The 27,986-nt window shown below is 42.5% G+C and overlaps 2 protein-coding genes and 1 long non-coding RNA gene across 9 annotated transcripts in view; 1 reads left to right on the top strand and 2 right to left on the bottom strand.

The window, feature by feature from the left end:
• Positions 1-14,273, top strand: part of SRPK2 (SRSF protein kinase 2) — an 86,689-nt gene extending 72,416 nt beyond the window's left edge. The window contains exons 13-15 of one of the 2 annotated variants that reach the window (XM_015627154.2): positions 4,997-5,066; positions 6,299-6,391; positions 12,614-14,273. In XM_015627154.2, the coding sequence (XP_015482640.1) occupies positions 4,997-5,066; positions 6,299-6,391; positions 12,614-12,798 (348 nt within the window). In that variant the 3' untranslated portion in view covers positions 12,799-14,273. Of the gene's footprint in view, positions 1-4,996; positions 5,067-5,774; positions 5,868-6,298; positions 6,392-12,613 lie in introns of both variants that reach the window. The other variant, XM_015627153.2, reaches the window with a different exon arrangement.
• Positions 5,428-12,632, bottom strand: LOC117244429. The gene is made up of 2 exons (XR_004497529.1): positions 11,953-12,632; positions 5,428-8,465 (listed from the first exon to the last, which is right to left on the bottom strand). It is a non-coding gene; the product is annotated as an uncharacterized LOC117244429 (long non-coding RNA).
• A 1,790-nt stretch (positions 14,274-16,063) lies between the features above and the next one.
• Positions 16,064-27,986, bottom strand: part of KMT2E (lysine methyltransferase 2E (inactive)) — a 56,511-nt gene continuing 44,588 nt past the window's right edge. For 5 of the 6 annotated variants that reach the window (XM_015627150.3, XM_015627148.3, XM_015627149.3 and 2 more), the window contains 10 exons: positions 27,613-27,867; positions 27,292-27,436; positions 26,322-26,575; positions 26,128-26,184; positions 24,681-25,244; positions 21,429-21,730; positions 19,646-19,734; positions 19,431-19,544; positions 19,183-19,274; positions 16,064-18,342 (listed from right to left, as the gene is read on the bottom strand). In XM_015627150.3, the coding sequence (XP_015482636.1) occupies positions 16,828-18,342; positions 19,183-19,274; positions 19,431-19,544; positions 19,646-19,734; positions 21,429-21,730; positions 24,681-25,244; positions 26,128-26,184; positions 26,322-26,575; positions 27,292-27,436; positions 27,613-27,867 (3,387 nt within the window). In that variant the 3' untranslated portion in view covers positions 16,064-16,827. The remainder of the gene's footprint in view (positions 18,343-19,182; positions 19,275-19,430; positions 19,545-19,645; positions 19,735-21,428; positions 21,731-24,680; positions 25,245-26,127; positions 26,185-26,321; positions 26,576-27,291; positions 27,437-27,612; positions 27,868-27,986) is intronic. The other variant, XM_015627151.3, reaches the window with a different exon arrangement.

The following is a 27,986-nucleotide window of genomic DNA, read 5'->3' as shown; positions in this document are numbered from 1 at the left end:
TTTTTAACACTTTTCTGAGGTGTCTTTTGTGGAGAATTGTGATTCCTGCAATATCTTCTCTTTGTAATAAGACCTAGCAAACAGATGACAGCTGTAGATCAGCAGGAAGTCAGAGAAGGTGAAAATTGTACTTGGTATTTTATCTACCCAAAGAGAACACAGTCTAGGAAAAAGGTGTGGGGGAAAGAACAGGCAAAGAGCTTTCAAAGCAAGGGACGTGCTCTACTACAAGGCAAGCAAGTTTACAGCAGTGGGGTTTATTCATGGGTATTTCTGTTCATGTGAGGGAACTCAGAGGAACAGAATGAAGAATGAACAGGATATCGTAAGTTACGATGTTAAAATTAAACCTACATATTGTAGGCAAGTTGCAGGCTTGTGCCCCCAGTTTACTTCTTTGAATGATACTCTCTAACATCATTCAGAGTGGAGTGAGAGATAACTATCCTTAACTACCCTTCCACTGTTGTAAGCACGGAAAAAATGATCATGTCTCCATGGGATCATGAGTATCATCATGTTAGTATGTGTGAGTGGCACATACCAAAGGTGTGATGAGAAGCCTCAGTCTGCACAGAAGCAGTATTTTGAGGAAAAATGGAAAATCAAAAATGTGGTTTTGAGGGGAGGAAAAGCTGAAGTTGCTATGCACATATTTTTCAGTAGGCAGATACAGTACAGAATGCTGTTATTACTTGCTGTACACCCTTTTTGAAGGTGGTGGGTGGACAACCTGAAACACTCAAAAGAAAATGATTTCCCAGAGGAGCTGACTTCCAATGCAACCACTCAGTATGTGCATGATTCCAAGATCGGAGTACAGCAAATAAAAGAACCCTGTTTCCTTTCCAAGCATCCTATTCAAGTCTCTGTTTTGTATATTGGGCCTTTCTTACCAAGCACTAACCATGCAAAATGCCTTTCATACTCTTCCCATTGCCTTGCTCTGCAGAGGGAGATGTCCATGGGAGAACAAACTGTCAGCTGGTGTGTGCATCTCAAAAAGCTTTCTGATCTTTCCATGCTCCCACTGACCTGTGGAATGGGGTTCTTAAAACCAGGTCTATTTTTAAAGCAGTTACAGTCTTCTCATTCACATCTCTTCATTTCAGCTGAGGCAGAGAAGCTCTGGCCAAGAGCTGCATCTCATCTGTCAAAATAATAATTCTGGCCCATAGCTTGTTGTTCTTTTTCAGCTGGGGCTTCAATTCAGGGAGGCTGATGCAGTCCAAGTGAATTGTTCTTCCAGTCCTCTCCCAGACAGCTTTCCCTAGGCATGCATCCATTTTTCAATCACCAGATTGAGTACACAGCTGTCACACAGTGAAAATGTAGCTATTTCCAATTGTGTGGTTAGATATGGGTCCATTATATAGTGGTGCCACCAGTTCTGTACTGTGGTAGGTTCGCATACAATCCTGTGGCACGAAAGAAACAGAGCCTCTTCAGAGCCTGTAAAACAGCAGTGTAACCATTTATATGGAAGGTTCACCATCTGCAGATGGAGAAAAGCAGTCTAGACTGGATTTCTATGAGAACCTTAGGAAAGTGGTAAGTAGAAATTGCCAGAACAGTCAGTAAGGATGGATTGTTGCCTTGGGCTTCTGTGCCATATGTTGAGTGTGCTGTATCTAATTTTTTATCTCCATATAATAAATGAAATGCTGGCTTCTCTTGAGGTAAATGTCAACATTAAGTAAAAAAATCATGGTATTTTAAAGTTGGAATTTCTGTCAAGAAACTAGTTTTTAGAAATTATTACTTTCAAAGGAAAAGTAAGTAAATATGGTTAGTCTGGATTTGTAGCATCGTAGAAATTATGGACAAATTTAGGTTTAAAGTGATCTCTGGTATCTGCCTCCTTCTTGAACAGGGGTTGTTGTCAGAGGTAGATGAGGTTACTCAGAGCCTTGTCCAGTTGAGGGGTACATACCTCAGGATGCACCAATGGCATTTCCACGTCCTCTCTGAGCAGCCTGTAACAGTACTCAGGCAGTCTCACCAAATAATTTTTTTCCCTCGTGTTTGATTGGAATTTCCCATCTTGCTGCCCTTTGTCTGCTCTGTGTTGTCCTTTCATTGGGAAGAGTGTATCATTTCGTTCTCCCCTATTGCCTTCAGGCAGTGGAGTGCAGCAATTAAATCCCTTCTCTCCTTCTACCTGAGTGAGCAAACCCAGCCCTGCAAGCCTCCCCATCTGCATCCTCTGCTCAGCTCCCAGAGCACCTGAGGCCAGGTCCTCGCTGACCTTTCTCCACTCTGACAGGGTCTCTCTCACACTGGTGGCCCCAGACTGGTGACAGCTGGACAGACCAGACCCGTGGTCACTGCGCTGCCCTTAGGGTCTCGGTCTCCTCTTGTCATCACAGGATGTCAGTCAATTCCCTTATGGGGCTTGGGGGGTTGTGTGTGCCTACACGTGGGTGTAAAGTGTGGGTAAGTACTGAGAATGCCCTGAAGTCCAGAGCAGCAGTGGCTCCACAGCCAGAGCTGTGGCTCTCAGTATGCAGCAGCAGAGATCAGCTCCTTCAGCAGCACCCACTCAGTAATGGCACAGCCTTTCCAGTGCACCACCTTTGGACAGAGGTTTAAAGAGCAGAACTCTGACTGATGCAATCCAGAGATGTGATTGTCCTTCTTACAGCTATTTATGTGCTTATTAATGTATCTCTAACACTTCTTTATGATAAAAACCTAGGTCTGGGTTTTATTTTTTTTTTATATGAGGACAAATTAATTTCATTTATCTTGCACTGTGTTGCCAGTCTGCCCTGAAAATAGCTGTGATCATACTACCAGGTTGCCACAGATGAACCTGTGAGACATTTTCTTCCGTGGGTGCTAAGAACCATCATTACAAATACTTAACACCTGCCTCTGGGCTGTTCCTATTCGCATCTGAGTCAGAAGTGTTTGTTCTTAGTATCTCTGACTGTCTTAGGGAGAGTCAGAAAATCAAATGTGTGAAGTGCTGCGGCCCCAGCCCATCCTGGGCATGGAGTCAGAACTGTACAAAAAGGAGATGAGAAGCATCATCATCTTTTTCAAAAGCTTTAGTTTTTGTTCAGCATATCCCAAATCTATGAGAGCTTTCAGCCCTTGTGATACACAAACTGATCTCAAATTCAGAGTATCACAGCAGCATGCTTGCCTCTTGTGCTTCTCTATAAACAGTGCTCACAGTTCTTCAGTTTAATATTTTTAGTCCCATGCAGACATACTGAGATATTAATGCTTCATTTTTGGGACAGAAACTGTATTCTTGTGTAGTCTACCTTTGTGGCTAAATTCAGCTACATTTTTGTTCTTCTCCAGGGATCTGTGTGTAATAGCAGTGAGTTTCTCAATGTCCTCAGGAATCAGCTCCATGGTGTGTGCTCTCCTGGGAGAGCTGGTTGCAGCTCTTCTATAAAAAAATACATTGCCATGAGATACAGAGAGGACATGGGTCTTCTCTGTCTTGTCTCAGGAGGATAACAATTTTCTCTGTGTTGTGTTTAGAGATCTCTCCCAGTGATCACTTCTGGCTCTGCTCTTAACATTTATTTCAGTTGAGAAACCTGGTATTTTATGAAGTCCTTCAGATTTTTTTCAGCTGTAAAATGAAAGCTGTCAGCCTTGAGCTAAGTGGAATAAGAAAAGTAGTGAATGACTTTTTATTAGTGATAGTAACTTTAGAAGTTAAAGGGCTGTTCATAGGATCAGCACAAATGTCAACAAGGGGTGTTCTTGTTTTCCTGGCTGCTATGTGTGATTGCAATGAGTTATGTTGGCTGTAGCCCACTTGGATGACACTGCAGTTCACAGCTTTAAGAAGCCAAGTGCTCATAAATAGGCTAAATTTACAGGTGATTTAACAGCTCCAGATTATAAACTGGAACAGAAAAGTGTCTATTTTCAGGTGACAAGTATTCTGTAGTAAATGTTCTAATGGAGTGAAATCCCATCCTAAAATTGTGCCAGGAAGCTCTGCCTCATTTTTGGAATGCTTTTCTGGATCAGATGTTTTCCCATGTCTTGGACATGGAAAATAGTTTGATGTTTAAACCACCTGGAAAGAATTAGATTCCTGTGGCTGCTTGGGCAATTGGTGAGCCAGAGCTGAAAGAGAATAATTTAACAAATTAGACCAGATGAATCCATGTCTGGATGCAAGTAGGGGCTCTCATAGTTGCTTCAGAGCTTTGCAGCTTTTTGTATTTATCACACCCATAAAGTCAGTTTTGTCCTCACCAAACACAGGGTTAGCATCCCATGGAAGAACTGCTTGCCCTGAGGGCATCTGATGTCCCAGTGTCTGTTCTGGATTCCCCATCAGTATCTATCTCACCATTTACTCCCATCATTGAAGTAGTTAAAAAACCTTTCAGATTTAGAGTTGTCGAAGAAGCTAATTCAAGTGATTAATTATACTCATAAATGGATTTTATCTGTGATTTGGACTTTCTTAGTTCAGCCTTCATCATTCAATCTGACAGGTAAATACCCTTCAGATACATGTGTAGTTCTTATTTAGAAATACCTGAAGTGTTTAGAAATGTTTGATGCTATCACCAGAGTTCTCAGGAGTCTGCAGCACCATGTTTAACGCTGGCTCAGTGCAGCACAGCCGGACTCCTGGGCAGCCTGGAGCTGCTCTGAGCACTCTGGCTGGGGGCTGCAGGGAGGGGCTGCACTCCAGCCCTGTGGGGTTCCTTCCTTCATCCCCCCTGGATGGGCAGCAGTGTCTGGTGGTGGGCACACTGCTGTCACCTCCAGCCCCAGGGCCGGGCACAGGGCTGGACACGGGGCTCTCTGCAGGCTTCGTGCTGCTGCTGCACTGCAGGAATGATGTCCCCAGGTAAGTGGCCTCTCCTCAGTCTTGGTTCCAGTCACAGGCCTTGATCTCTAAATGTGAATTCCTTTTCGCTTCTGAGCTGGTTGTGATGTTTTGCTGACATCTTACGATCAAAGCGTTACTTCTGAAATGCCCATGCCTGTGTCTGTTGTGTTGTAGGCGTTTGAGCTAGCGACTGGAGATTACTTGTTTGAACCACACTCTGGTGAAGACTATTCCAGGGATGAAGGTATGACTCTTCTGAGGTATTGTAAGAGTTTCTTCATATTTTCATGCACAATTTCCAGTGAGCTTACAGTGGGGTTTAAGTTTTGTATTTGACTAGAACTGTTCATACACGTTGTTTTCAGAATATAAATGTGATTTTTTTTCTTTTTAGTTTTAAGTTCCACCACTAGCAGTGGGTAGGCAAAAACTCTCTTCTGCAGATATTCATCTACTTAACAACTGCCTGAAGGAATTAAACTGCCCTTCTTGTAAGATTGCATATGTGTGAAAACCTGATTGAAAATAACAACATTTTAGTTTAGAAAAGAAATGACAAATTGGAACTTTATTCTGTTATTCTCTTTAAAAGAGTGACACTGGAATAATGTTTACATTGTGTATTTTTATTTGAATTAGGCAATTACTAATTATTTTTTTTAAAATCAGAGTTAACTCCTGCTTCCATCTGTATACCTGTCCATTTTCATGCTTGTTTGCTTGTAAATGCTATTTGCAGTGGTATTGTAGGCATCATTCATTGTTCCTAAATGCTACTAATGATGCCAGAGCTCTGCTGATCCTGGAAACCTCTGCATGGATTTGCTGCAAACATTGTTGATTTGAAACTATTTCTGATTTTTTACTAATTCCAGTTTCTTTCCTCTTCTTTTTTATCCCATCCTTTCCCTGCCCCTTCCACTCCCGTATCCTTTTTTTCTCTCCCTCATAGACCACATAGCACACATCATAGAGCTGCTAGGCAATATCCCAAGGCACTTTGCTCTATCTGGAAAATATTCTCGGGAATTCTTCAATCGCAGAGGTAGTACCTCTTCTTTTTGAAAGGTGCCGTGATGCAGACAGAAGTGGAATTGCAGTTGCTGGTTGTATCATGTCCCAGCGAGGAGCATTTCCTGGGATCACACAACAAAATTTTCATTTTGAAAAGCAAAATTCCCAGGAATCTCTGACAATTTTTTTTTTCACCCAAATGTTCCAAAAAATTACTATTGGTACATTTTTTAATGATATGCCACGTTGTTTGTGGCAGCTGACACTCAAACATTGTTTTGAGAAGGAAGTTTTGCTGAAAGTACCTTTCCAAAGCAGCCACTGAGCAAGCAGTGCACACGTGTGTTTTTTACCAGGATCAATCTATTTCTGTCTGTACCGGGCCAGTGTTAGTGTGTGCATGCAATGTACTGATTAAACTGTTGTATGTTTCTGTTTTGCTGGCAATGTTCTCCAATGCAGACCACATAGCATTGATCATTGAACTGCTGGGAAAAATCCCTCGAAAATACGCTATGTTGGGGAAATATTCCAAGGAGTTTTTCACCAAAAAAGGTAACGGTATTTATGCAACACTAATTTAAAGCATAATACTATCCAAAAGGAGAATATGTTGATTTACGGGTACTGAAGAAATATATCCATTTAAATGGAGAGCACTTACTAAAGAAGAACTTTGGTGTAAACTTTGCCTTCTGGGAAAAGCCAAAATTTGCGGTGTTCATTTCAATATTTCATTTAAAATTCATTTGGGGATATACTCAGCGAAGTGTGGATGTTAACACGTGTCTGTGTGAATCTGTTGTCTTTGTGTAAGTGTGAGGACTCAAGTGATGCACAGTTTGTAACGTGATGTAAAATCGTCTGTCAGCAGCTTTGGATCCTAGCTAGCAGTGCAGCAGGTGCTGCAGGTAGGGAGTACCGGAGGTGGGAAGGGAGTACCTGGGCAGAGGACACTGAGCTGAGTGTGGCTGCTGTCACAGCCCAGGAGCAGGCAGAGCGGATGTGCCAAGCCATGGAACTTGGCCCAGGCTGCTCTGTAAGGCAGGTTTTTGACTCGTGGGGGAGTGTGGTGATGCCTCAAGTGTTCCATTCCCTCGGAGTATGAGACAGCACAGTGCTGTGTGGAGGGACAGGATCTGTCCTGTTACATGGTGGGGGAACAGCCAGGGCTGTCAGCCACAGCTGGGGAGGGCACGTCCCTGCTGCCCAGAGCTGGGGGTTGCCCTGCCCGTGGCCGCAGTGTCGCTGTCCGGGGGCTGAGCCAGTGGCTCTGGGAGCTCGGGGTTGTGAGGCTGGACACAATCAGGGATTCCCCCTCCCGTGCATGGGGCTGCCTGTTCTGTGCTGGATATTCCTGCTACAGCAGGGATCCCTCTGTGTCCTTCAGGGGGCTGTTAATGGCATTGCAGTGCAGAGAAGGGCAGCGGTGATTATGTAGGAGGGAGCAGCTGCCCTTTGGGGGAGGCTGAAATGCCTGAGGCTTTTGAGTGTGGAGTAAGGTTTATGTAATCAGGAAGTCAGTGGATAAGCTGAAGACAGAGCTGCTGTTTGCCAGCACTCACCATGTAAGAGCTGGGGGAAAGCCAGTGAAATTTGCAGAGGATGGCTTTAAACCAAATGCATCCCTGCCCAGCAGGCAATGAGGTTCAGGAGCTGGCTGCCACAGCAGGCAGAGAGAGGGGCTGTATCAGCAGGCTTTAAACACCCTCCTGGTAACTGAGATGTACAAACTTGAGGCCCACAGGTCTGGAAATTTATAAAGCAGTAAGAGGGCTGGGCACAAGATACCCTGTGGCACCTCCAGACAGGATTGCAGCTGCTGGAGTGCATCTTACATTCCTGCTTTGTACCTTACAGCAGACAGGTTGGCATTTTCTAGTGATGTCATAGAACTGTAAAATGACCTAGCAGTTACTCAGTAACTGCAGTGTTGGCAGTGCACAGGAGAGGGCAGTTGTGAAATTCCTGTGATGAGGAGTCTCTGGTGCTTCCATGAGCATCTTCAACTGCAGTGTCACTGTTGTCCTCTAGGGCCTGACTGTCAGTGACATTCCTCAGAGGCACTGAGGGTGCCTTTTAAATCCTCAGGGTGGGCTTTAAGCTAGGATTAAAGGCTTGGTTCACCAACCACACAACATACGAGTTCAAGTTTGCTGTGGAAGATTAAGTAGACTGGATCCCACTTGTTTTTGCTTAAACCAGAGAATCTCAAATACAAGACAAAGGATTAACAAACCAAATTGCATTTTCAGATCATACTAGTTATTCTACTTTTGCAAGTTGGGGAAACTGAAATATTTTGTGAAAGAAAAGTGGAGGTGGCAAGTGTCCTGCTTATTTGAGCATCTTTTCTTTGCATCAGGCACCCTTTTCCCTGGGCACCCCAGTCCTGCCAGTCTCTGGTGTCCTGCCAGCCTCTGGTGTCCCCAGCTGGGATTTGTGTGTGGTGGGCTGGCAGGGAATGAGGGATAGGCTCCAGAGTTGGCCAGCAAACCAAGTATTTTGTACTCATCTGCTTGTGGCTTGAGCACTGGAGATGAGAAGCCTTGTGGTACAGGCCTGAGGCTCTTGGGAGAATTTCTCACTGTGGTCTCAGGGCAGGCTTAGAAATCTTGCTGTTGAGCTCCTGTTTTGAAAACATCAGTCTTGGGTGAAAATCAAGAAATCACAATTTGAGGTTTTTTTTTTACTCCTGTCCATAAGCAAGTTTGACCTCAGAGTGATGCTTTAAACATTTGAGTTGTGCTACTGAAGTCTCAGGAACAAAAAGAAAGATGCTCGTAACTTAGAGTTTACAGGATCAAGTCCTTCCTCAGTGATTGCCTGAAACAGTTTTAGACATTCAAATAGGAGGATGCATTTAAAAGAGGAAAAGCATTTGTAAGTTATTTCTTATACTATAACATAGATGCTTACATATTTTTATAGGGTCTCATCTTGATTGAGCCCAGTAATAACTGCAGGGCATCCTCTTCTTCAGTGTCCCCATGGAAGCTATTTTGACTGTAAAAATTATTAATATGTTTTGGCATTAAAATGTAAAACCCTTTTGTTTTTCCTAGACCATGGTTCCTGCTGGTTTTTTTTCTGGTATTTGCTAGTCCTGTTTCCTTGTGACCTAAACCTCTGCAAGATGCTAGCCAGGTGCTGGCTTTGCCCTTTGGAAGCTGAGCAATGAGAAATACTCATTGTGATGCTGCTCATTTACCCTCCTGGAAGGGAGGGAGGGCTTGCTTCTTTCTTTCTTCCACCTGCTCTCAGGATCATGTCACAGATGTGTAGCAGCAGATTATTTCCCATTGCTGCTTCACCAGTCCTCATTTCATCCATGTCTTACTGTTCAGTAATCCATCCTCCTCTTGCCTGGTGACACATCTTAAATTTGTCTTTGATTAATTTTATAGACTAGATCTGGGGGTTTTTGTATTACTGTCAGCAGACAAAGCTTTAAATAGCATTTTTCCCCCCTGGTCCTTCAGAAATTTTTTTAGTGATTTCCTTCTGGCTTAACATTCCATCTTTCAGAGAGATCATTGCTGCCTCTGCTTTGGCAACAGGAGTTTTACAGCTCTGACAACTCCGTTGTCCTCTGTGGATTATCTCCTGTGTGCTTCACTATCAAAAATCCAAATAAAGGGCTTCTCTGAGGAAGTTCTCAGTATCACATTTTTAGCACTTCTTTGAAAATTCATGCTAATGCCCTGAATACAGATGGTGTCAGACTGGTAGGGCTTGTGCTTTTTTAATTTCTCCCTTAAACATAGGTACAGCCTTCATAGGTACAACCTCCATCTACCTGGTACAAACATCTTGGAGTAGATGAAAATATGTGTTGGCAGACACCTCCATTTCCTGTGCTACTCTCATGCTTTAGGATGTGAATGAAAATTTATTCTTAGACTTTCTGTCCACCTGAGTCGTGTTAAGTGTCTTTTACTTACCCTGTTTTTTTTCCATAGTTAGCATAATGATCCTTACTGAAAACTGAAGCATTAGTTTAAGCATGGCCCCCACACAGATAATTTTTACTGTATCCTATCTTCTTAAGTGCTTTTACAATCTTCATAAAATTTCTTGTGGGAAACCTCAGCCATAGTGCTAAAATAGTTTTGTTCCTTAGCAGAAAAACTGCTGAGTATTGTGCTGGCCTTAGCATGGGTATTCACAAAATGAGGAGTACTCAAACAGCAAGAAATCTGCTTCCACAGTGGCATCAGAAGCCTGATGGTGCAATGTTACCTTATCAGATCTGAGGGAGGAAAGGTGCTGGAAATGACAAAATGTGAATGCAAAGATGAAGACAAAGATGAAGCTGGATGGGAACGCACACCCACCCTCTCTAAGCCTTATTTGGTGCATGATTACAGCAGCCCTTGCAATGAATGCTGGGAGCTAGAGAAACCATGGGCATGATCTTTTTTTTTAGCAATTTTTGGCTTGCAGTCAGTAACAAGTCACTTTCCTGTCACTTTTTGGCAGTATTTGAGTTCATGCATTCCTGTTACATAATTTAGTACCTGTTCTTGTAAGTAGTCACCAATATACTCTATTGGAAATCTTCCAAAAGGTGAGATTTTCAGCAGTTAAATTTTAGGGTTGCACAAAGTTTTAAAGGACTGAGTGAGAGCCTGGAAATTAATATGCAGCTCCAAGATATGGTGTCCTTCCTGATGTGTGGGGCAGCTGTGGGCCCAAAGCAGAGCTTTTCTGAGTCTGTGGGGACTGATGGGACATGCTTGTACTGTGAATGTTCACACAGAACCAGAACGTGGCCTCTGCTGGTGTGTACCTGCTGGCGTTCCTTGTGGTGGGCAGCACTCCTCTGCAGCTTGTGGGTGATGGATTGCACACTTGCTCTTGTGGGGACTTGGTGACAGCAGCTGGAGAGCTGCTTTCTCAAGCACTGCACCCTGCCTAGGACCTCCTGCTGAGGGCTGAGGCAGCAGAAACAGGGCCTGCTGAGCCTTTGGGGCTTTAAATCCATTGAGATGGATTGAGATGTTCAGTCCCTGAGGCAGTCGGACAGACACGGGTCACTTCTCCTGCCCTGGAACTTCTCTTGCCACAGGGATGTACAGAAACTCTGCCTGTGAGCTGATGGGAGGCGGTAGGTTACAGCCTGGGACAGGAACAGGGACAGACCACTTGGCTTGCAAGTAATGTGGCCTGGATGCCCCCATCCCAGGTGGTGAAGTGAGCTTCTGAAGCCCATTCAGCCTCCAGTATTGGGTGAGACCCCATCACTCTCCTCGGTGCAGAAGCACCACAGGGGTCTCTCAAGTGCTGTTTGCAGTGTCCCATGGAGACTGGCACATATGCTTGAGAAGAAGGGAGATGGCTGTGGGTTGCATTAAGGGTATAGAAATTTGGCAGAAAACAGCTGCCCTTGTGTTTCAGCTGGTGTCCAGAGGGGCTGGGTGTGGCAGGGCTTAATTACTGATTAAAACAGATCAGGCACTCTTAAGTCTGGTCACATTCTGTAAGAACTTTAACACACACAGATTCATGGCTAGTGTAGTTTGTTGAAGCGAGAGGCCATAGATTCATTAGATTGTTGGTGATAAATGCTCTGGATCTACAAAGTGTAAGAGCATTACACACAGGTGTTCCCGGCTGTGATCTGACACAGTCAGAAGGCAGATGTGAGCAAAGAGATAACCCTGCTTTGAGGAGGAGAGTGGAGCAAGCCTGTTGACTTGTTTGCAAGGTGGGGGTCCTATATCCTCTGCAAGGAGGATTTCAAATGTCAGATTTATACTTTCAGGAGAAGTGGTTACTGCCCTCATGAATGATGAGGGGACAGCTGCACCACATGTAAATGAGGGCTATTGAGAGCTTTGATTGCAAAGGCTGTGGGTCTCATGCAAGGTGACACCTCAGTATCACTCCCTCCTGATGGGAACAGTGAGGGTTCTGCAGCCTGACAGCTGCTCATCCCTCTTGTGCCCACAGCAATCCCTTCACCATGTGCCTTGTGGCACATCTCTTGGCTTGGTGCCTCATTCCTACGCAATGGAGGAGCAAGAAACTGTAAGAGTCTTCCCCATCGTGCTGCATGACCCATGGACAGACCTGGATAGTGTTGCTGGTTTGAATGGCAGAACAATTCTCACCTCCTTCCTCTTGGTCTGGGACACAGAGTTCCTCTTGGGGGAACTCCATTCCTGCAGCTGCTGTCACCACTTGTGTTGGTGATTGGTTGAAAGAGACCTGGGCAGCAGCAGGTGCTTCCCTCAGGAAAGATGTGGATCAGGTTTCTTGGACTGATTGCCTGGGAAATGGAGCAGAATCTCTGGAGCACCAAACCTTGGCTTGCTTAGGAAGGAATCTGCTGCGTTGCTGGCAAATGCCACATGGCGAGGCAAGGGCCTGTGTTTCTGAGACCTCTATCCTGGAATTGGAGAAGATGCTGTGAAATTTGAGTTCCTTGGCTGATTAGGAAGGAGCGGCCTGCGGTGTGGTTTGGCCATGGTGTGAGCATGAGTGTGAATGAGTGCCTGTGTGCACAGGAGAGTGAAGACAGCAGGAAAAATCAATGGAGTCCAGGTGTAACGTACTGATGGCTGTAGGAAGAGTTCTTGGCTTTGACATCGAACATACTCATCTCCTTTGAGGACCTCAAGCAAGCTTAGTGTGCGCTGCCTGTCCTAAGCAGTGATTCCCAGCCCGGTCAAGGTGCTGTGAAAGCAGAGTGGGAGAAAAACGAAACAGAGATTAGTCATTGACATGAATAACAAGGTGTTTTTCTAATGCTGTTAATACTTGTGCTTGCAGGAGAACTCCGACACATTACCAAGTTGAAACCTTGGAGTCTTTTTGATGTGCTTGTGGAGAAGTACGGTTGGCCTCATGAAGATGCTGCACAGTTTACGGATTTCCTGATCCCCATGCTAGAAATGGTCCCAGAGAAACGCGCTTCAGCTGGAGAATGCCTTAGGCATCCGTGGCTGAATTCTTAGCAGAATCTTCCAGCTGTAAAACAAACAAAAAAAAAGCCAGTAACCACTTTCCAATGCGTTGGACCTAAATGGTGACTGTCACAAAATCTTTAGCAGGATCACACGTGAGCTGGCTTCAATCCTCAGACCTTTATTTTGCTTGAGGTACTGTTTGACATTTTGCTTTTTGTGCACTGTGTTCTTGGGGAAGGGTAGTCTTTTTGTCCTCAGCTAGTAGTTTACTCACCCACTTTCTTCAGAAAACACTTAACGTGTCTTTAAGCATTGTTTCTTGTGTTGTGTGACATTCAGATGTCAGATTTTTGAACAAAAGAAACTTCCCCCCATGTGTTTTGGCAAGTTTTGTAACTATTTATGAAAAAAAAAATATTTTAGCTGATGCATATTATATAATTTACGAGTGTAAGAAATTTATCAAATCAGAACTGAGTTATGGCGAGGAATTGTACAATTTTATCTTCTGGCAAAGGGATGTCATTCTTGTATTATAGAGTATGTAAATGCACCCTGTAAATGTTTATTTCCATTTAAATATGGGATCGGGGACTCAATTTCAGAGTAAAGCGACTAAGTTTTAGAGAGCTTTATAGCAAACCAATTGCATGTAGTGGACTTTAAACCGCTTTAAGGAATTGTGTAAACTTTCTATTCTGTAGCAGTTCCTGTTCATTGGATTTTAAACAAAGTGGCTCTGGTTTACAGGATTTCATTCCCCAAACGGCACTTTAAAGGAAGGCTAGACTTCTTTCTAATAAAGTATGCATTATCATTTAGCACTCCCTTTTAGAACTTTTGCCTATTTTAAGTGCTTTTAAGAAAAGAAAAATAGCAATTTCCCTTACAATGTGATAGTGAAGACATGGTACCATATGGTGTTGCCTTTTTCTAAGCACTGTAAGTTGTACTATACCTTAAGAAAAAGAAAAAAAATTAAAAGTAGAGCATGAGAACCACTCTGTGTAGAATTACTGATCTTTTATAATAAAAGTGTGTGCTTGGCATCAGTTAAGGAAGGATATAGCTGCAGATATTTACAGTGCAGTGGGTAAAATAATCCAAGAAGCAAGATCATGCTCATTCCATTCATAGCTTTACATGTTTCTAAAACAAATTGCACTAGCTTTATTCTTTCCCATCCGTAGACATACGACTGCCCATTGTAAGTTGCACGCAACAATTATGTGTTTCCTAGGAACAAAAGCTGCATAGGCTGAAGCTTATAGGCAATACAGATTTTAGAATGTACAGTACGGAGGTGTGTTTGGGCCTCTTTTAGAAGTCAGTGGGATGAATGTAAGCTTACTCCTGATCTTCATGTAACTACAGTGCCACTTTTTTCTTGACTTTGTCCATATAAAATTTATTCACATGCCTTTGCAATAACTAGATTGTGAGAAGATAGCCCCATGCTGTAATAATAACCAGTTGTTTGAGGTGCTTGCAGTTGTCTAATTAAAGTGTTTTGTTTTTTCAGACAGTGTTGCTGGTCATTGGAATCTTTGCCTAGCCACGCCTCAGCTGCAGGGGTGTTGGAGGGGTGGGAGGTGGGGGCTGGCTTTTCCTGGCCAGAGAAAGGCAGCTTCCCATGTTCATTTATGAAACACATCACCTGGTGTCAGTCAGAGCAGCCCCAGGGGTCCTGTGGCAGGAGGGAGTGGGTGGGAGTGGTTTGCTGGGTGAAATGTGACCAGAAAAAGCATCTTTCCTACCAGCTGTTCTGTAACAAGTCCTGTAAACAAGGGAACGATTGTCCCGTCCCAAGGGCTGGGGCAGCCACTCCTCCCGAGAACTGCCAAGGCGCTGCAGTGCGAAACACTCTGGTCTGGGGAAACTTGTCCAGTGCTGAGGCCCCACAGCAGTTGGGTTTCAGGACCGTGTGCCTTCACCCTCGTCCCTGGGACTGCTTTTAGTGGCTGCGAGGACAACACTGCTCACAAGGACGATGCCACAGTGGACTCATGCTGGAGGTAAAAATCACATTCAGCTTCACCCCCAGCCCAGCTCTGCAGTGTCTGGTTGCTGCAGCTGGTTACAAATGTGCTCTTGAATACGCAGAAAATGCTGGCACTGGAAGGAAGTGCCTGGGGCAGCCCCAGGCTGGCACAGCTCTGCCCTCTGCCTGGCCTTGGTGCTGCAGCAGCACTGGGGAGCCCTGCTCAGGCCTCGTCCTGTTCTGCTCCCCGGTGCAGCAGCTCCCTATACTGCACTAAGACCTTGCCAAGCACAGTTGGGTATTTTACGTTCTCTTGTATTTGAAATGATGTTGTCACTTCCTGGAGGTGTGGAAGAGGGGCAGACCACCAGATCCAAATGCTGGGCTACACAGGATGATGCACATTTGTTTTCAAAATCGGTGTCTGAGTAACTGCACAGAGGGTGGGTTTTTTCTGCTGTTTTTGACAGCCTAATGCTGTCCTACACTACACATGCTAGTGTAAAATGTGAACTCCAGTGTGTGTTCTGCAGAGGCAGCAGGTTCAGCAAAGCATTTCTAGTGTACAATTCTAGAGTATGATTTTAACTAGCAAGATTTTTTAGTAGTTAGAAGCAAATCAGAATTTAAAGTGGCCCCCTTTTTATTTTCTACATGTTAAAAGAATTGCCACTTTTTTTTAGTGGTTAGGAGCAGCCACTTCCCCTCCTATGCAGTTGCAGTCTTCCTCGCACTGTCTCTCCTCTCTGGTGTGAGGTGGAGCCACTGAGCATCGTCCAGCTGCGTGAGCAGGACTGAGAGCAGTTACTGCTGGCATGGGAGGATGCCCTCACCCATGGCAGAGCACCATCTTCACTGCCGCTTTCAGCAGCAGGAATAAATCGCTTCCCTTACAAAAACCCCAAACTGCTACAGTTTGTAACATTCTGTACCCCATTACAGCACCACCCACTCAGCTCCTCCCCTGCGTCCCAACTGGAGGGCCTGAGGAGGCAGGAGCGAGTGGAAGAGGAAGGTATTGCAGCAAGCAGCTGCCTCCCTGCTCTGCAACCAAGGTCAGAACACCTTGAGCATAAAAATACCCCTCAGTGTCCCTGACAATCGGTAACCTGACCCTGGACTCTGCTGTGCTTGGGGTGATCATTCCTCAACCTCTAAACGGAGCAGAGGAAAGAATCCCCCTCCTCCAGCCTGTTCCACATCTGTCTGTGCTACAGAAGTGAAGCCACAGCTGGAGACTGCAGACAAGTGAAGAGCCTCGCAGGGAGCAGGGGAGATCAGAGACTTAAGGCCACTTTCCTGCTGATACAGCACCCTTTCAGGACAAGTAGGTAAAACTGACATAATTGTGATTTATTAACATGAATTAAAATGCCCAACCAGTGCTGCAATGTGACAGTATATTAAAAAAAAAATTAAAGATCATATACTGTACTACTTTCACAAAGATCACACTTTTTTTTGCAAAAGACTTATTATATACAATACTATATCAAATGAAAGAAGCTTTAAGCAACTTTACAAGCGAAAGAAATACAGTATTTACAGCACTTGTCCGAGACATTAGAAACAGTCTATACATTAAATTACAATTTCTGCAAATAACTGATGAAACAAAAAGCCATGTCCACACCAAAACTATAAAAATCTGTATTGCATTGTTTCCTATCTCTATGCACACAAAAAACTGTTGACAGAAAATGGAAAAAAAAAAAATTGTTAGTGCCATCACTTAGCCTGTGTACTTATTTAATTACATATGTATAAAAGTAATATAGAAAACTTTCACTAAATGAATTTAACTGCAACAATAAAATTTTAAACATTATGCAGCATCAAACCTACTGCCAGAAAAAACAGCTGGAATGTCCACTTACAAAATAAAAGAAATACCTAATACTGGCTTAACAGCACGTTTTTCAGGAATTTTAAAAAGCAAAAAATGGAAAGGATACAATGGAAGAGCACTGGTGTTTGCTTTTATACAAAGTATCATGTACAAGCTTTAAAAAGTACCTTGAATAGGTACATATTAAATATACACAGTTTTATATTACAGAACATTTTAAAAATGTTTATAACTAAAGGGATCTGTTTTAATGCCACCCTGACCCATGGTAATTGTTCTGAAAGGTGGGTGGCACCTGTGCTCTGTGAATGGGGATCTGTCCTGGCACGGGCGAGGCCTGCTGCTGCCCCTGCACTCCGTGGGGAAGGGTCACGGAGCCGGGGTGAGGGCAGAACCCGGAAGCAGTAGGTGTTGAAATACTGTTTGGTCCTTGAGGTTGGATGTGAGGACCTTGACCAGGGAGTGGGCAATGAGGTCCTGTGCCAGCAGGCTGATGTTGAGGTCCAGGTCCTAACGTTGTGTGATGTGGGGCTTGTGAGGAATAGGAGGAGACGCTTGTGTGAGCATTGGAAGGGAAATGGGGCGGTCCTTGGTGAGATGGGTGGTGTAACCCTTGTGCTGATGCGGGGTGGTGCCCCGAGCCGATAACGCTGGAGGGAGGGGGCGGCGGGGGAGGCGGTGCCGAGTTTACAACGTGCTGGTGTTGTGCTTGCAACCCTTGGTGTCCCGTGGAAGGATGGGGAGGTTGGTGGTGGGGGAGAGGACCTGGTGGGGGAGGTGGTGGTGGCAAATGGTGACCAGCAGCTTGAGAATGAATGTGTGATCCAGGAGCCACCGCCATGGCGTGAACTGGACCAACAACATGTGCTACAGAGTGCTGCTGATGAGTACTTTGCTGCTGGACAAGGTGGGGTCCTGGAGCAGGGGGTGGTGGAGGAGGAGGAGGAGCAGCAGATGCCGATGTCTGGTGATGAATACTGGGGTTTTGAGAGGGCAAAAAATGCCCTGCAGCGACGTGGTGTCCTGGCACCGTTTGCTGACCCGCAGTGCCAGGAAGTGCTTGGTTTGGTCCAGATGAAAACACAGTCTGTTGGGGTATGCTGCCCTTCAGCTGGCTGTAGCTCTGAAAGTTTCCAGAGGGCTGCTGGCTTTGATAGTAAGTAGAAGAAGGGGGTGGAGGGGGCGGGGGAGGTGGAGCATTGCTGTTCAAATTTTGTTGGTTAAACTGGCTGTAGGAAGCTGAAGATTGTCCTGATGTTGTTTGAGTGAAGAGGGGGCCGCTAGCCTGCGCCTGATTACTGGGCTGGAGGGTTGGTGCTGCCGGGTAGAAGTTTCTGTGTGTTTCCCTCTGGGGTGTTCCAACTTGAGGTGACTGTGGATGATGAGGTCTGTATGGAGATCCCAGCTGCTGTGAGTGAGGCTTTGGTGAAAGGTAACCGTGCTGCACAGGCGGATGAGGGGTAGAAGACTTGGGGGGATTTTCTACATGAGGCGAAGGGGGGCAATGCAGCTTCAAAGGTGCGGAAGGCAACTTCTGTGAATGTGAAAGTTGCTCAGCAGAGCTGCGCAGATGTGACTGAGATGGATGGTTTTTTGAAAGTGCTTGGACATTGTTTGTCAGCTGTTTCTGTTGCAGCTCAGGTTTTGGATTATTCGCACATTCAGTCTCAGGTGCATTAGCTGCAGTTTCCCAGTGCGAATCTGGTTTTGTGGGCGTTTTCCCAAGTGGCTGTGCTGAAACTACAGGACTTGGTGAAGAGGGCTGGAACGAAAAGAAAAGCAGTCAGTGCTCAACGTTCAAATTACTCAACCATGCACACAAAAAACAAACAAAAAAACCATCTCAGAACACTTTCCTCCAATTGTGAAAAAAAATGCTGAGATGCAGGATATGTATTTGGTGTGAGAATAACACCAGTAACAGAGCAAGCTTAAGACGGCACTATTTTTAGCAAGTATATATTAATAATGCTTCTAAGTCAAAAATTACTGAAGTATATTTTAAACTTGTAACAGAAATATGATAATTAGCTCAAAGTCTGAATTGATTCTTTGTTAAAAGCTTTAGATTTCTGAATCTGAAAGAAGTAATTCCAGAGAAGACTACTTAGAGAAGTAAAGTAATTTTTAGAGTGATTTAAACCTGGGTAGTGCAAGCAAACATACTAAATATGACAACCTGAATTACTTCATTTAATATAGGTACTACTCAACATCCTTCTCCATATTATCAGAGTCCTGACTGCCAAACCCTGGCAGATCAAGAGCAACGCCCCTGTTAAGAGTAAATCACATGCTGTTGGTTCTGAGTGCCATTTCTTCAGCATTCACACCACAGAACGGTGCAGATACAATCTCTTCTCTGTCTACAGAGTGTAAAATCATAAACATGTACAGCTACTGAAAGCACACCATATAAACCCACTTTTTAGTGAATACAGACAAATATTCTTGCAGATGTCTACCTATGTTAATTTACTGCACAGTTAGATGAACGTGTGTGTATGTCACCAAAGTAGTAAATCCTACAATTAACATTTTTGTAAGTAAATCAGAGATGGATGGAGCTGTTCCTATGCATATTGTGCAAACCTTGCATTACCTTGCTTGCTTTTGATGGACTCTTACAAGTCCTTTGTGAAGTATCTGGGGACGGACACTCAGAAGTTGGCTCTGGATTTTCAGAATCAGGTTCTACAGAAATAAATCAGAGATAAATATCAAAATAGGAAAATCAAATCTTTTGCAGAGATCATTAAGCACTTTATATTTGACTTTAAAAGAGCTATTAAAGCGGTTGTTAGACTACTGAATATGTCAAGTGTCATACAAGGTCATCTGCTTACTGACCTTCAGGAATTTCAGTGAAAGAAGGGACCTTAAGCTGCAACTGGGAAATGAGATTTGAATGAGATGGAGACTGAACATGAGACGGTGAGCATGGCCTACAAGGTGATTCTCCCCCTACAGATGAAGCAGACCCAAACACAGTATTAGAATTATTACAGATTACCACGGGGGAGCTGGTTAGATTTATGTATCTTCAAAAAAATAAAGCAACTCACCGCTGTCCTTGTCTTTCCTATGATCACTGAGAAGTAAAGCTCTCTGATAACTTCGTTCTCTCACTTGTTCCACAGAGGTTGATGCAGTCCTGAAAGAGAAGTCCATTTTAAATTTAAGAGGATGTACTCCCATAGACCATATTTAGGACAATGTATATGCAAATACCAAGTCAGAGGAAGTTTACAGTGTTGGCTGCATGTAACAACCAAGTAACTTGTTGTGCATAAGGAATAATATTATTCAAGTGGTTTGGATCTATTTTCTCCCACTTCAAATACAGTGATTTCCTGCAACCTTGTTATGTTAAAAAACTGGCATTTCCTCTTATTAAGGAAGTAGCTGTAGATATGTGGGTTTTTCTTTGTCTAAACAACTGAAAAGTAAAAAAAAAAAAATAAAGGTCACAGTTACTGGTTCATAGTCTCTGTTTGCAGAAAACTGTCTTCTTCCAGAACTGGAAAGAATCTGCTCTTTAATAGTGGGGGATGCACAGGTATCAGTTGTGTACCACTACAAATCTACTGCTGTTTAAGCTTCTATACTTGAAATGTCAGATAGTGGGTATGCAATGACAGTCACATCTCTCTTATAACCCATTACATCTCTCAATCACAGCCTGACCAAGAGTATTTTAAGTGACAGCACTCCACAAAAATATTTTCCTTTCTGGCAAGGACATACAGCATCACTTCACAATACTGCTGCACTGGAGTAAGTCTGGGTGCTGCTCTGCAAGGTTAGTGCAAAATCTAAGCAGTAAATTATTCCCTGTTTGGCCTGTTTCCACAATTTAGTGCAGTAGCTTCTGTGCAGTGAACTTAACAGCCACTTTTCAGTGGAACACTGAAGACTGCACTCAGGTTCTCCCTTCAACAGGCTTTACAAAATCTTCTTTCCTGGAATACTTGGAGCATCTCAGAGAACGGATGTTCAACTCCTAAGCTCATGGTTCATCCCCACCAGTTAGGCTTTCACCACAGCATGAAGAACATCTACAGGATTTATTTTGCCCTAATAATATTTTGGAGACAGTATTACCACAGTTGACCATCTATTTTAAAGCTACCAAAACTTAAAAAATTTGTGAAAAATTTGCGCAGTGTTTTACACAGACTGAAGTCACTCTATCTCCTCCCCATCCACACGCCACCTCTGCTCAGGATCTGGGGTTGTTTGGAGTATCTGGCATTGCACACTGCCCATATGGTCTGCAAACAAGGGAACCACTGAGCAATCACCAACAATCCTCTTAGTGTCACCATATGCTCCCACCTGAGCATTCAGCCCTGCACAGGGCAATTACACAACAGCAAACATGCCCCACACGCTCCAGCCACATGACTGAAAACCAGACCTCCTGAAGTCTTCCAGAAACCTTTGCTAATCAGTATAGATTATTCTCCTGCTGCACCTTATGCCTTACAGGACTTTTGGAAAGGCTTTGAGATTTAACATGAAGAATTCTCTTCAGCTCAGAAAGCAGTTGAAATACAAGGATACAAATGCTCAAACCAATACCTATTTTGCCACTACAAGATAAAAAAGCAGAATTAAAATAATTTAATAAATATCTTATGGGTAATTCATGCATTTGAATCATTATCAGGTGTCTGCTGTATTTCTGAGGAAAAAGGTAAGACAACTCTTTACTAAGCTGGAAGAAGGGCTTCCAGTCAGTATTCCTCAACAGAAGCCTTAATGAAAAATAGATTTCAACTAGCAAAGACTTAGATTTACATGAAATATTCTTGTGAACTTTAGTCCTGTAGTTTTGTGGCTTACCACTGAACTTCTGGTTCGCTCTTCTCACTGGAGGAAGATTCTTTAATTGCACAGTTGTTGCCAGTGTCTTCTGGAGCTGCATTATAAACAGTAGTTGGCAGTGGTAAAGGCAGGCTTGCAGTGTTATCAGTTTGCTCCCCATTTTCACCACTGTTGTTATACCCATCACTAGCACCATTATTACTACTTGTATTTCCTCCACCAGCAGCATGAGGAGATACAGTAACCAGGGGGAAGTTGTCTGTCTTTGAGCCACTTTTTCGAGCTTCACGTTGCCTTTTACGGTATTCTAACAAGGACACCTAAGAGGAAAAAAAACCCCACAAATGGACATTAGAGAGGAAGTTTTAACCATTTTCTTTCTCACAATTTCTATTAAATGCACTACATTTCAGCAAGACGTACCATGTAATTGGTTCTAAAAAAAAAAAGGCAGAGATTAATTGAAGATACTTCACCACATCTACAGTGGAATCTACAGCGTACTGAGCTACTAGCAACTGCAAAGGTGATATTAACAAAGTGCTTCTGCCAAGAGAAGAATTATGTGTTCTGCCTCAGGGAAGAAGCAGATGACAATGACACAGGTCAGCAAAAGGTCCACTGCTGAAGTCATTTTGTTGGCTGTAGTTACAAGGGACTCTACAGTTTCTCCTGGAACTGGCAGAATTTTACAATTATACTGATCTAGTAAAGCTAATTTCAAGAGATATCACATCCTGCTCTCAAGACTGACTCCCTTGCATGACAACCTACTACCCTTCTGCTTCATATATCAAAGGATTCACTAAGCTCTTCAAGCCTTCTTTTAACACAGAATTTGCAACTTTCCCCTGTTTATTCTGAATTTGTCTTTACTGCACTTTAAGAGAGACTGATTAAAAACATATTTTTAAGCTAACTCTTAATACCAAAAATAATGACACATGGTTCCTATTTAATGTGTAACATATTTAAAATCATTACACCAAAGTTCCATAGAACAGAAATCTGTTTTGGTGGTTAGTAAATTGCCTCCACTGAAAAAAATACATGTTCAAATATTTTCACCAAGAATCTTCAGGATTTGAAGTATAAAGCTGAAATATTGACCTCCAGAACTACTTTATTTGGTAACTACACTCATAGTTTGGTAAAAATGACATTTAACTTCTATAAATTTTCTTCTAGTTATCAGCATCCTGCTCTGAACCATACAGCATCCAAACAAACTGAAGTGCAATAATGAAAAAAAATTGATTTTTAACTGGCTTAATCCTCAATAAAACTGGACATCCATCTACAGAGAGAGAAAAACCACAGCAGCCGCTCTGCTTGCTGTCCTAAGGGGTTTTGTTTGTTTGCTTTCAAACAGATCTACTACAGACCCATCCATATGTCAGAGTAAAAACAGTGAAAAATACCTTATTTTGCATAGAGGAGTTCAGGTTAAGAACTTGCTTTCAAATAATTTTGTATTATTTCCATATCATGTGACAGAGACCCCCTAAAGAATACTGCTTTAAAGAAAACTTTTATGTTAAGAGACCCATGTAATGTGGCCACATTGTACAGGACTGTATTGATAACAACTTGTGCAATAGTAGGACAAAACATGAGCAAATACCCATAGAAATGTACAAGTTTACAAAAACATCCTGCAAAGACCTACCTAAGGATATAGCTGTCTTACATGACCCTAGGGAAAAGGCTTTTATGAGTCTCTTCAAATTCAAAATTCCTGAATTCTTACATTTCAGCTCAGGTGGGATCCAGCCCACCACCTCTTTTTTTACACTGTCTAAGGTTTCAAATTTCTGTGTGTCCTTGGAAATCCTAAACCCCCTTCTTTCAGGGATAAAGATGCACTTTTCTCTGGCTGTTTCTTCAAACAGACTTTAAGACAGGAATTCTGAGATTGGAGGGTGTCAGGGGGCAGCCCACCTTTTTTTATTGGAGGATTAGTATAGCATAGCTCTCAACTGTAACAACCGGGAACAATCCTTGCCAGCAACAGAAGTGGGGAGGATTACTGAATTACTAAGTGCTGCTGGGATTTGTGAAGACAAATTTAGCCTTCAGAAAAAGGCCGTCAAGTTACAGGAATTCTAGCTTACATTTTCTTTTCAGGTTTGCCAAAACAGCACGTTACAGTAACACACAAAAGATCTATCAAATTCTCAGGGCCATGACCAGGTAAGATAAGAGCTCCTACAACATTGCTCCATGTATGCCTCAGCTTGAATCAAGTAAACAAAAATTCATTTTGAAGGAGAACTACTGAAGGAAGATTGCTCACTGCCCCTCAGCAGGATGCCCCAGAGGAGCAGGCATGTGCAAGCGGCTGCAATGTGACCAAAAACCCCAAACTCCATTGTGCAGGCATGTACACATGCAGAAAACCCTCTTCTCATCAACTACTTCCATGAAGAAAATAAATTACACCTTTCAAACAGGAAAGATTACTAGAGTGTGTTACGAGACAAAATAGGCAAGCTGGTACACTGGAGACCACGGCCTTTCATCTTTGTCATTCTTTCTGCAAAAGAAGTCAACCTGGCAGTACAATGCAGTCTAAGAATTATGCAATATAACTTCCAGTCCTGGTTTGAGTTATCCATGACTACATCACTATCTATAAGAACTGTTTCGTGAGAATAGCAAATTTAGATTGTGCCTATTTTTCAAACAATATTTTAAAAAACCCAAACAAACAAACAAAGCAGAAAAACCCCCAAAACCACACAAGCAAAAAAACAACCAAAAAAACCCAAACCAAACCCCAAAAAAAACGAGTAAAAAAAAAAAAAATTAAGCCAAGAAAAGTATTTCTTGGAGCTAAGTATTTCTGTGCAGTTCTGACTTTAAAGTCTGAATAGCATACATCTGTTGTTGCAATTTCTTGCAGTGATTTGTAACAGATATTCACAGTATATGGCCTCTATGATCTAGTATATATTCTGTATAATGGAATACTGTAACACCAGGTGGCATAAGCAACCATTTTCAAACCTGAAAAGCAATTATTTATTGGGCAATTCATGTAAGACTCATATGAAAAAGAATTTGTGTCTTTTATGTTGGAGAAATAAATTTACTAATGGTTTTATGCAGCTTTTCTCTTTGCCCTTCATTACTTCTGGATGTCTACTATAGTGTACTATGTAAAATATGAGCCAACAGTTGGTTTTTATTACATTGGGGTTCTTTCTGTTATAGAAATATCATTAGCAGACAACGGAAGACAGACCAAATGATTCTTAAAGCTATAACCTTTTTCTTTTGTGGAGGGTTCTGGGGTGTGCAATTTCCATCCATTAAATTGTCGTTATTGACAGTCCTTCCAAAGCCAGGTGCAATTCCATCTTCTGAAGTACAAAAAACAGATGCTTCCATGAACATGCCTCTTGCATCGTCTTGAATCAGGCACTTTGACTCGCTTATTCTGAATCCACCTCCTACCTCCAACTGATGTGAAGGGGTCAAGTCCCTCAAATTAGAATTCATTGAGAAATTTACACCTGTCCTGTCAGGACTTTTTACCCAGGAAGAGTAAATTGTGCCCCGTCCACAATGAGCAGTTTCTAATTGGCTGTTTGAATCAGTCCTATCATGTGTGGGGGCTTCCAGGTTTTTATGCAGCGCACTTTGCTCAATTACTTCGAGTCCCAGCTGGAGGTCTGACACAGATTCCATTTCTCCAGTGCACTGCCGTGTGACATCAGTCCTATTCCTTGGACTAGAATATCCAATAGTCTTTATTTCTTGCAGGCCCATTTCTGTCAGGTTGGAATTTCTGAAAGAATTCAGTGCTAGAATAGATGCTCTGTCATAACCCTGCATGAAGAAAAAACATGTAAATATTTTTTCACACTCCATCAAACCTGCAACTGTTTCACATTCAGATGCACCTTCAAGTGGTATTAAAGGCCTTCCAGTACCATGAACTGATCTGTTTTTAAGAAACAATTAGTTCTACTATTTCCACGTATTAGATTAAAGCACTTTAATAAAATGTACATTAACCAAAGTAAAAATACACATTATGCACCAGGTTTTATTAATGACTAGCAGAGGAAGGGGAGGAGCTTCAAAGGGAGCAAGTCCCAGGCCAGGAAGCTAGAAAGCACCTACTTCAACATAAAAGCAATCCTCCTCAGTGTCAAGACACTTATTTCAAAGAGGGAGAAGGAAGGAGAAGTTTCTCCAAATTTCAGGATGAAGCCCCATGGCAAGACACATGCATCCTACAGCTGGGAGTACCCAGGCATATGTTCCAATAACACTAGCTCTTCAACTAATCCACCACCTATGCTTACTTTCTACTTTGCTCTTTCACTTGGAGCACAACTGGGGTCAACAAAAACAATCAAGAAATGCTGGTAACAAGAAGTGTTAATCTGAATCTAACACAGCCTGGAAAGCAAAGTGTTCTCTTTCTGTTACCATCTAGAAATTGCAGTAGTTACTCCTTTCTGTTACAGGAGCTGATCCTGATCCAAATCAGGATTTTTAAGTGATACAGGGAGAAACCAGTTTAAAATAGAGAATATAATAGGTAAAGTGGAAATATAAAGCAGTAAGCAAGTAAAACCTATGGGGAAGTTACCCTTTAAATTCTCAGAAACTTGTAATGGGTGGTGAAAAGCATTCACTAAGAACAGAGCAACTATTCAGGTGAAATTGAGATACCATTCACAGGTTTTGCAAATTTCCTTACCTCTTGACTGTAAGCTCGCCTTTTTATTTCTGGGGAACTGTCAGGTGAGGAAATATTCTAAATAAACAAGAAGAAAATTCAAGTCAATTTACTTTTTGGCCTAGAGAAATACACCCCCCCATTTTCTAGCAGGAGTACAAATACTGATTTACACTGAAATATCTGAATGCTCTAAAATTTAGTACAGATCTCACCTCAAAGTGCATGGTATTTCCATGTATACATGGAGTTACAGGAGTAACTGGTGAATATACGGGTTTGTAACCATTTCGACAAGCTTCATCTTCTGTTTTTACCCTTGGAGGAGTAGCAAACAATGATGGTTCGGAGGCAGTGATGTCAGCATGGGTTGGTGTGGCATAGGGAGAAGGAGTAGGTGTGGAGGTTTCTGAGAAAGCAGACTCCAAGAGCTGATACAGTCTTCGTTTTTTTAGTGGTGTGGTTAGATCTATGTGTTAAAATTAGAAAAAGTTACAAGACTTCTAGACTTAACAATCACCTACAGTTGCTTAAGTACTTTATGTAATGAAATTGTGAATTCCAAATTAAAGAATTCTAAGATTAAACAAGTCTCTGAAGGGCAGAAGGCTTCCTGAGAGATGAACTTTTAACAGCCTACAGGCTTCCTGAAAAATAAACTCTTAACAGCCTACAGATACAGCAGTAACTGTGTGCTAGGATGCTTGGAAGAACTGTCTGTATCTCCAGAGAAGGTAATGTCAACTTCCATCCATTTTTAAGACCATTCAGCTAAAAGGTGGTTTCGGTGCGCTCTGATTTTCTATTATGCTTACACAATTACACAGCTTTTTCACCTGTGTGCTACACTGGCCTACTGAGTTTTTAGTTTAAGATAATATACAGGAAGTATAGAAAATTAAATTCATAACCTGACTTCTTAATACTAATGTCAAAGCCATTAGTTTTTTGTTGACTGTAAATGCCAAGAAATATTATGGCTTCTTATCTAATATACACTGAAGGGGGAAAAACTCCACCATGCAACTAAGCATTTCTTTCAAAGAAAGTATCAGGAAAACATGCAAATATGCCCGGAATTTTCATCAACTCATGACTTTAAAAAACACAGTGGTCCACAAACAGCTACTTCAACATATTGGTTGAATACATTGGTTATGTAGTATATTTACAAAAGCTTCACACCTGTTAAGGAACAGCTGTCATTCAGTAATAAAGGACTTTTATGTTCACCATTGATGGCTGGACTTCTAGATCTCTCCTGTGATGGTGAATTAAATCTATCAATTGTTGTTGAATTTTCTTCTTCCAGAGCCTGCTTCAACCAACGCTGTAATACAACAAGAACTTCCAGTTAGTGACTTACAACTTCAATGATGAACATTTCAAAATGTGTGACATGACCGGTTTTCCAGACAGCCTTCTTTCTGCCTGACTTACGCTAGTAAATAATGACTTCTTTTTAATTGATATGGGATAGAACACCACAATGCAGAGAAGCATTACCTTCTTACAGGAGCCAGTAATGTTTTCCACAGGTTCTTTTTTCCTCCTCTTTTCTGAAAGGAATGGAGAAGTAAAACGGATATAGTGCTTTGGAGTTGAATATACATGTGGACTATAAGCGAGACCAGGTAAAGAATTCAGCTGAGTAGCCAGAACTTCGGGGTCGGTGGTTATGCGTAGAGGCCTTTCTGGCAGAGTGTCTGTAGGCTTCCCTGCTTTATCACTCTTTTCACTTAACCATTCACTAACCAAGTGCTGAAGAGAGAGAAAAAAATGAAGAAAGTTTTGTGAGTGTGTTTACCAGTGGCTTTAAGAAAGTGTTTGGTTCAATTATTCATCTAGTCAACTATTACACAACCAGAAACAGCTTGTTT

This window comes from Parus major, chromosome 1A (genome assembly GCF_001522545.3).
Source record: "Parus major isolate Abel chromosome 1A, Parus_major1.1, whole genome shotgun sequence".
NCBI classification, from domain to species: Eukaryota; Metazoa; Chordata; class Aves; order Passeriformes; family Paridae; genus Parus; species Parus major.
This window is presented reverse-complemented; position numbering and strand designations above follow the sequence as displayed.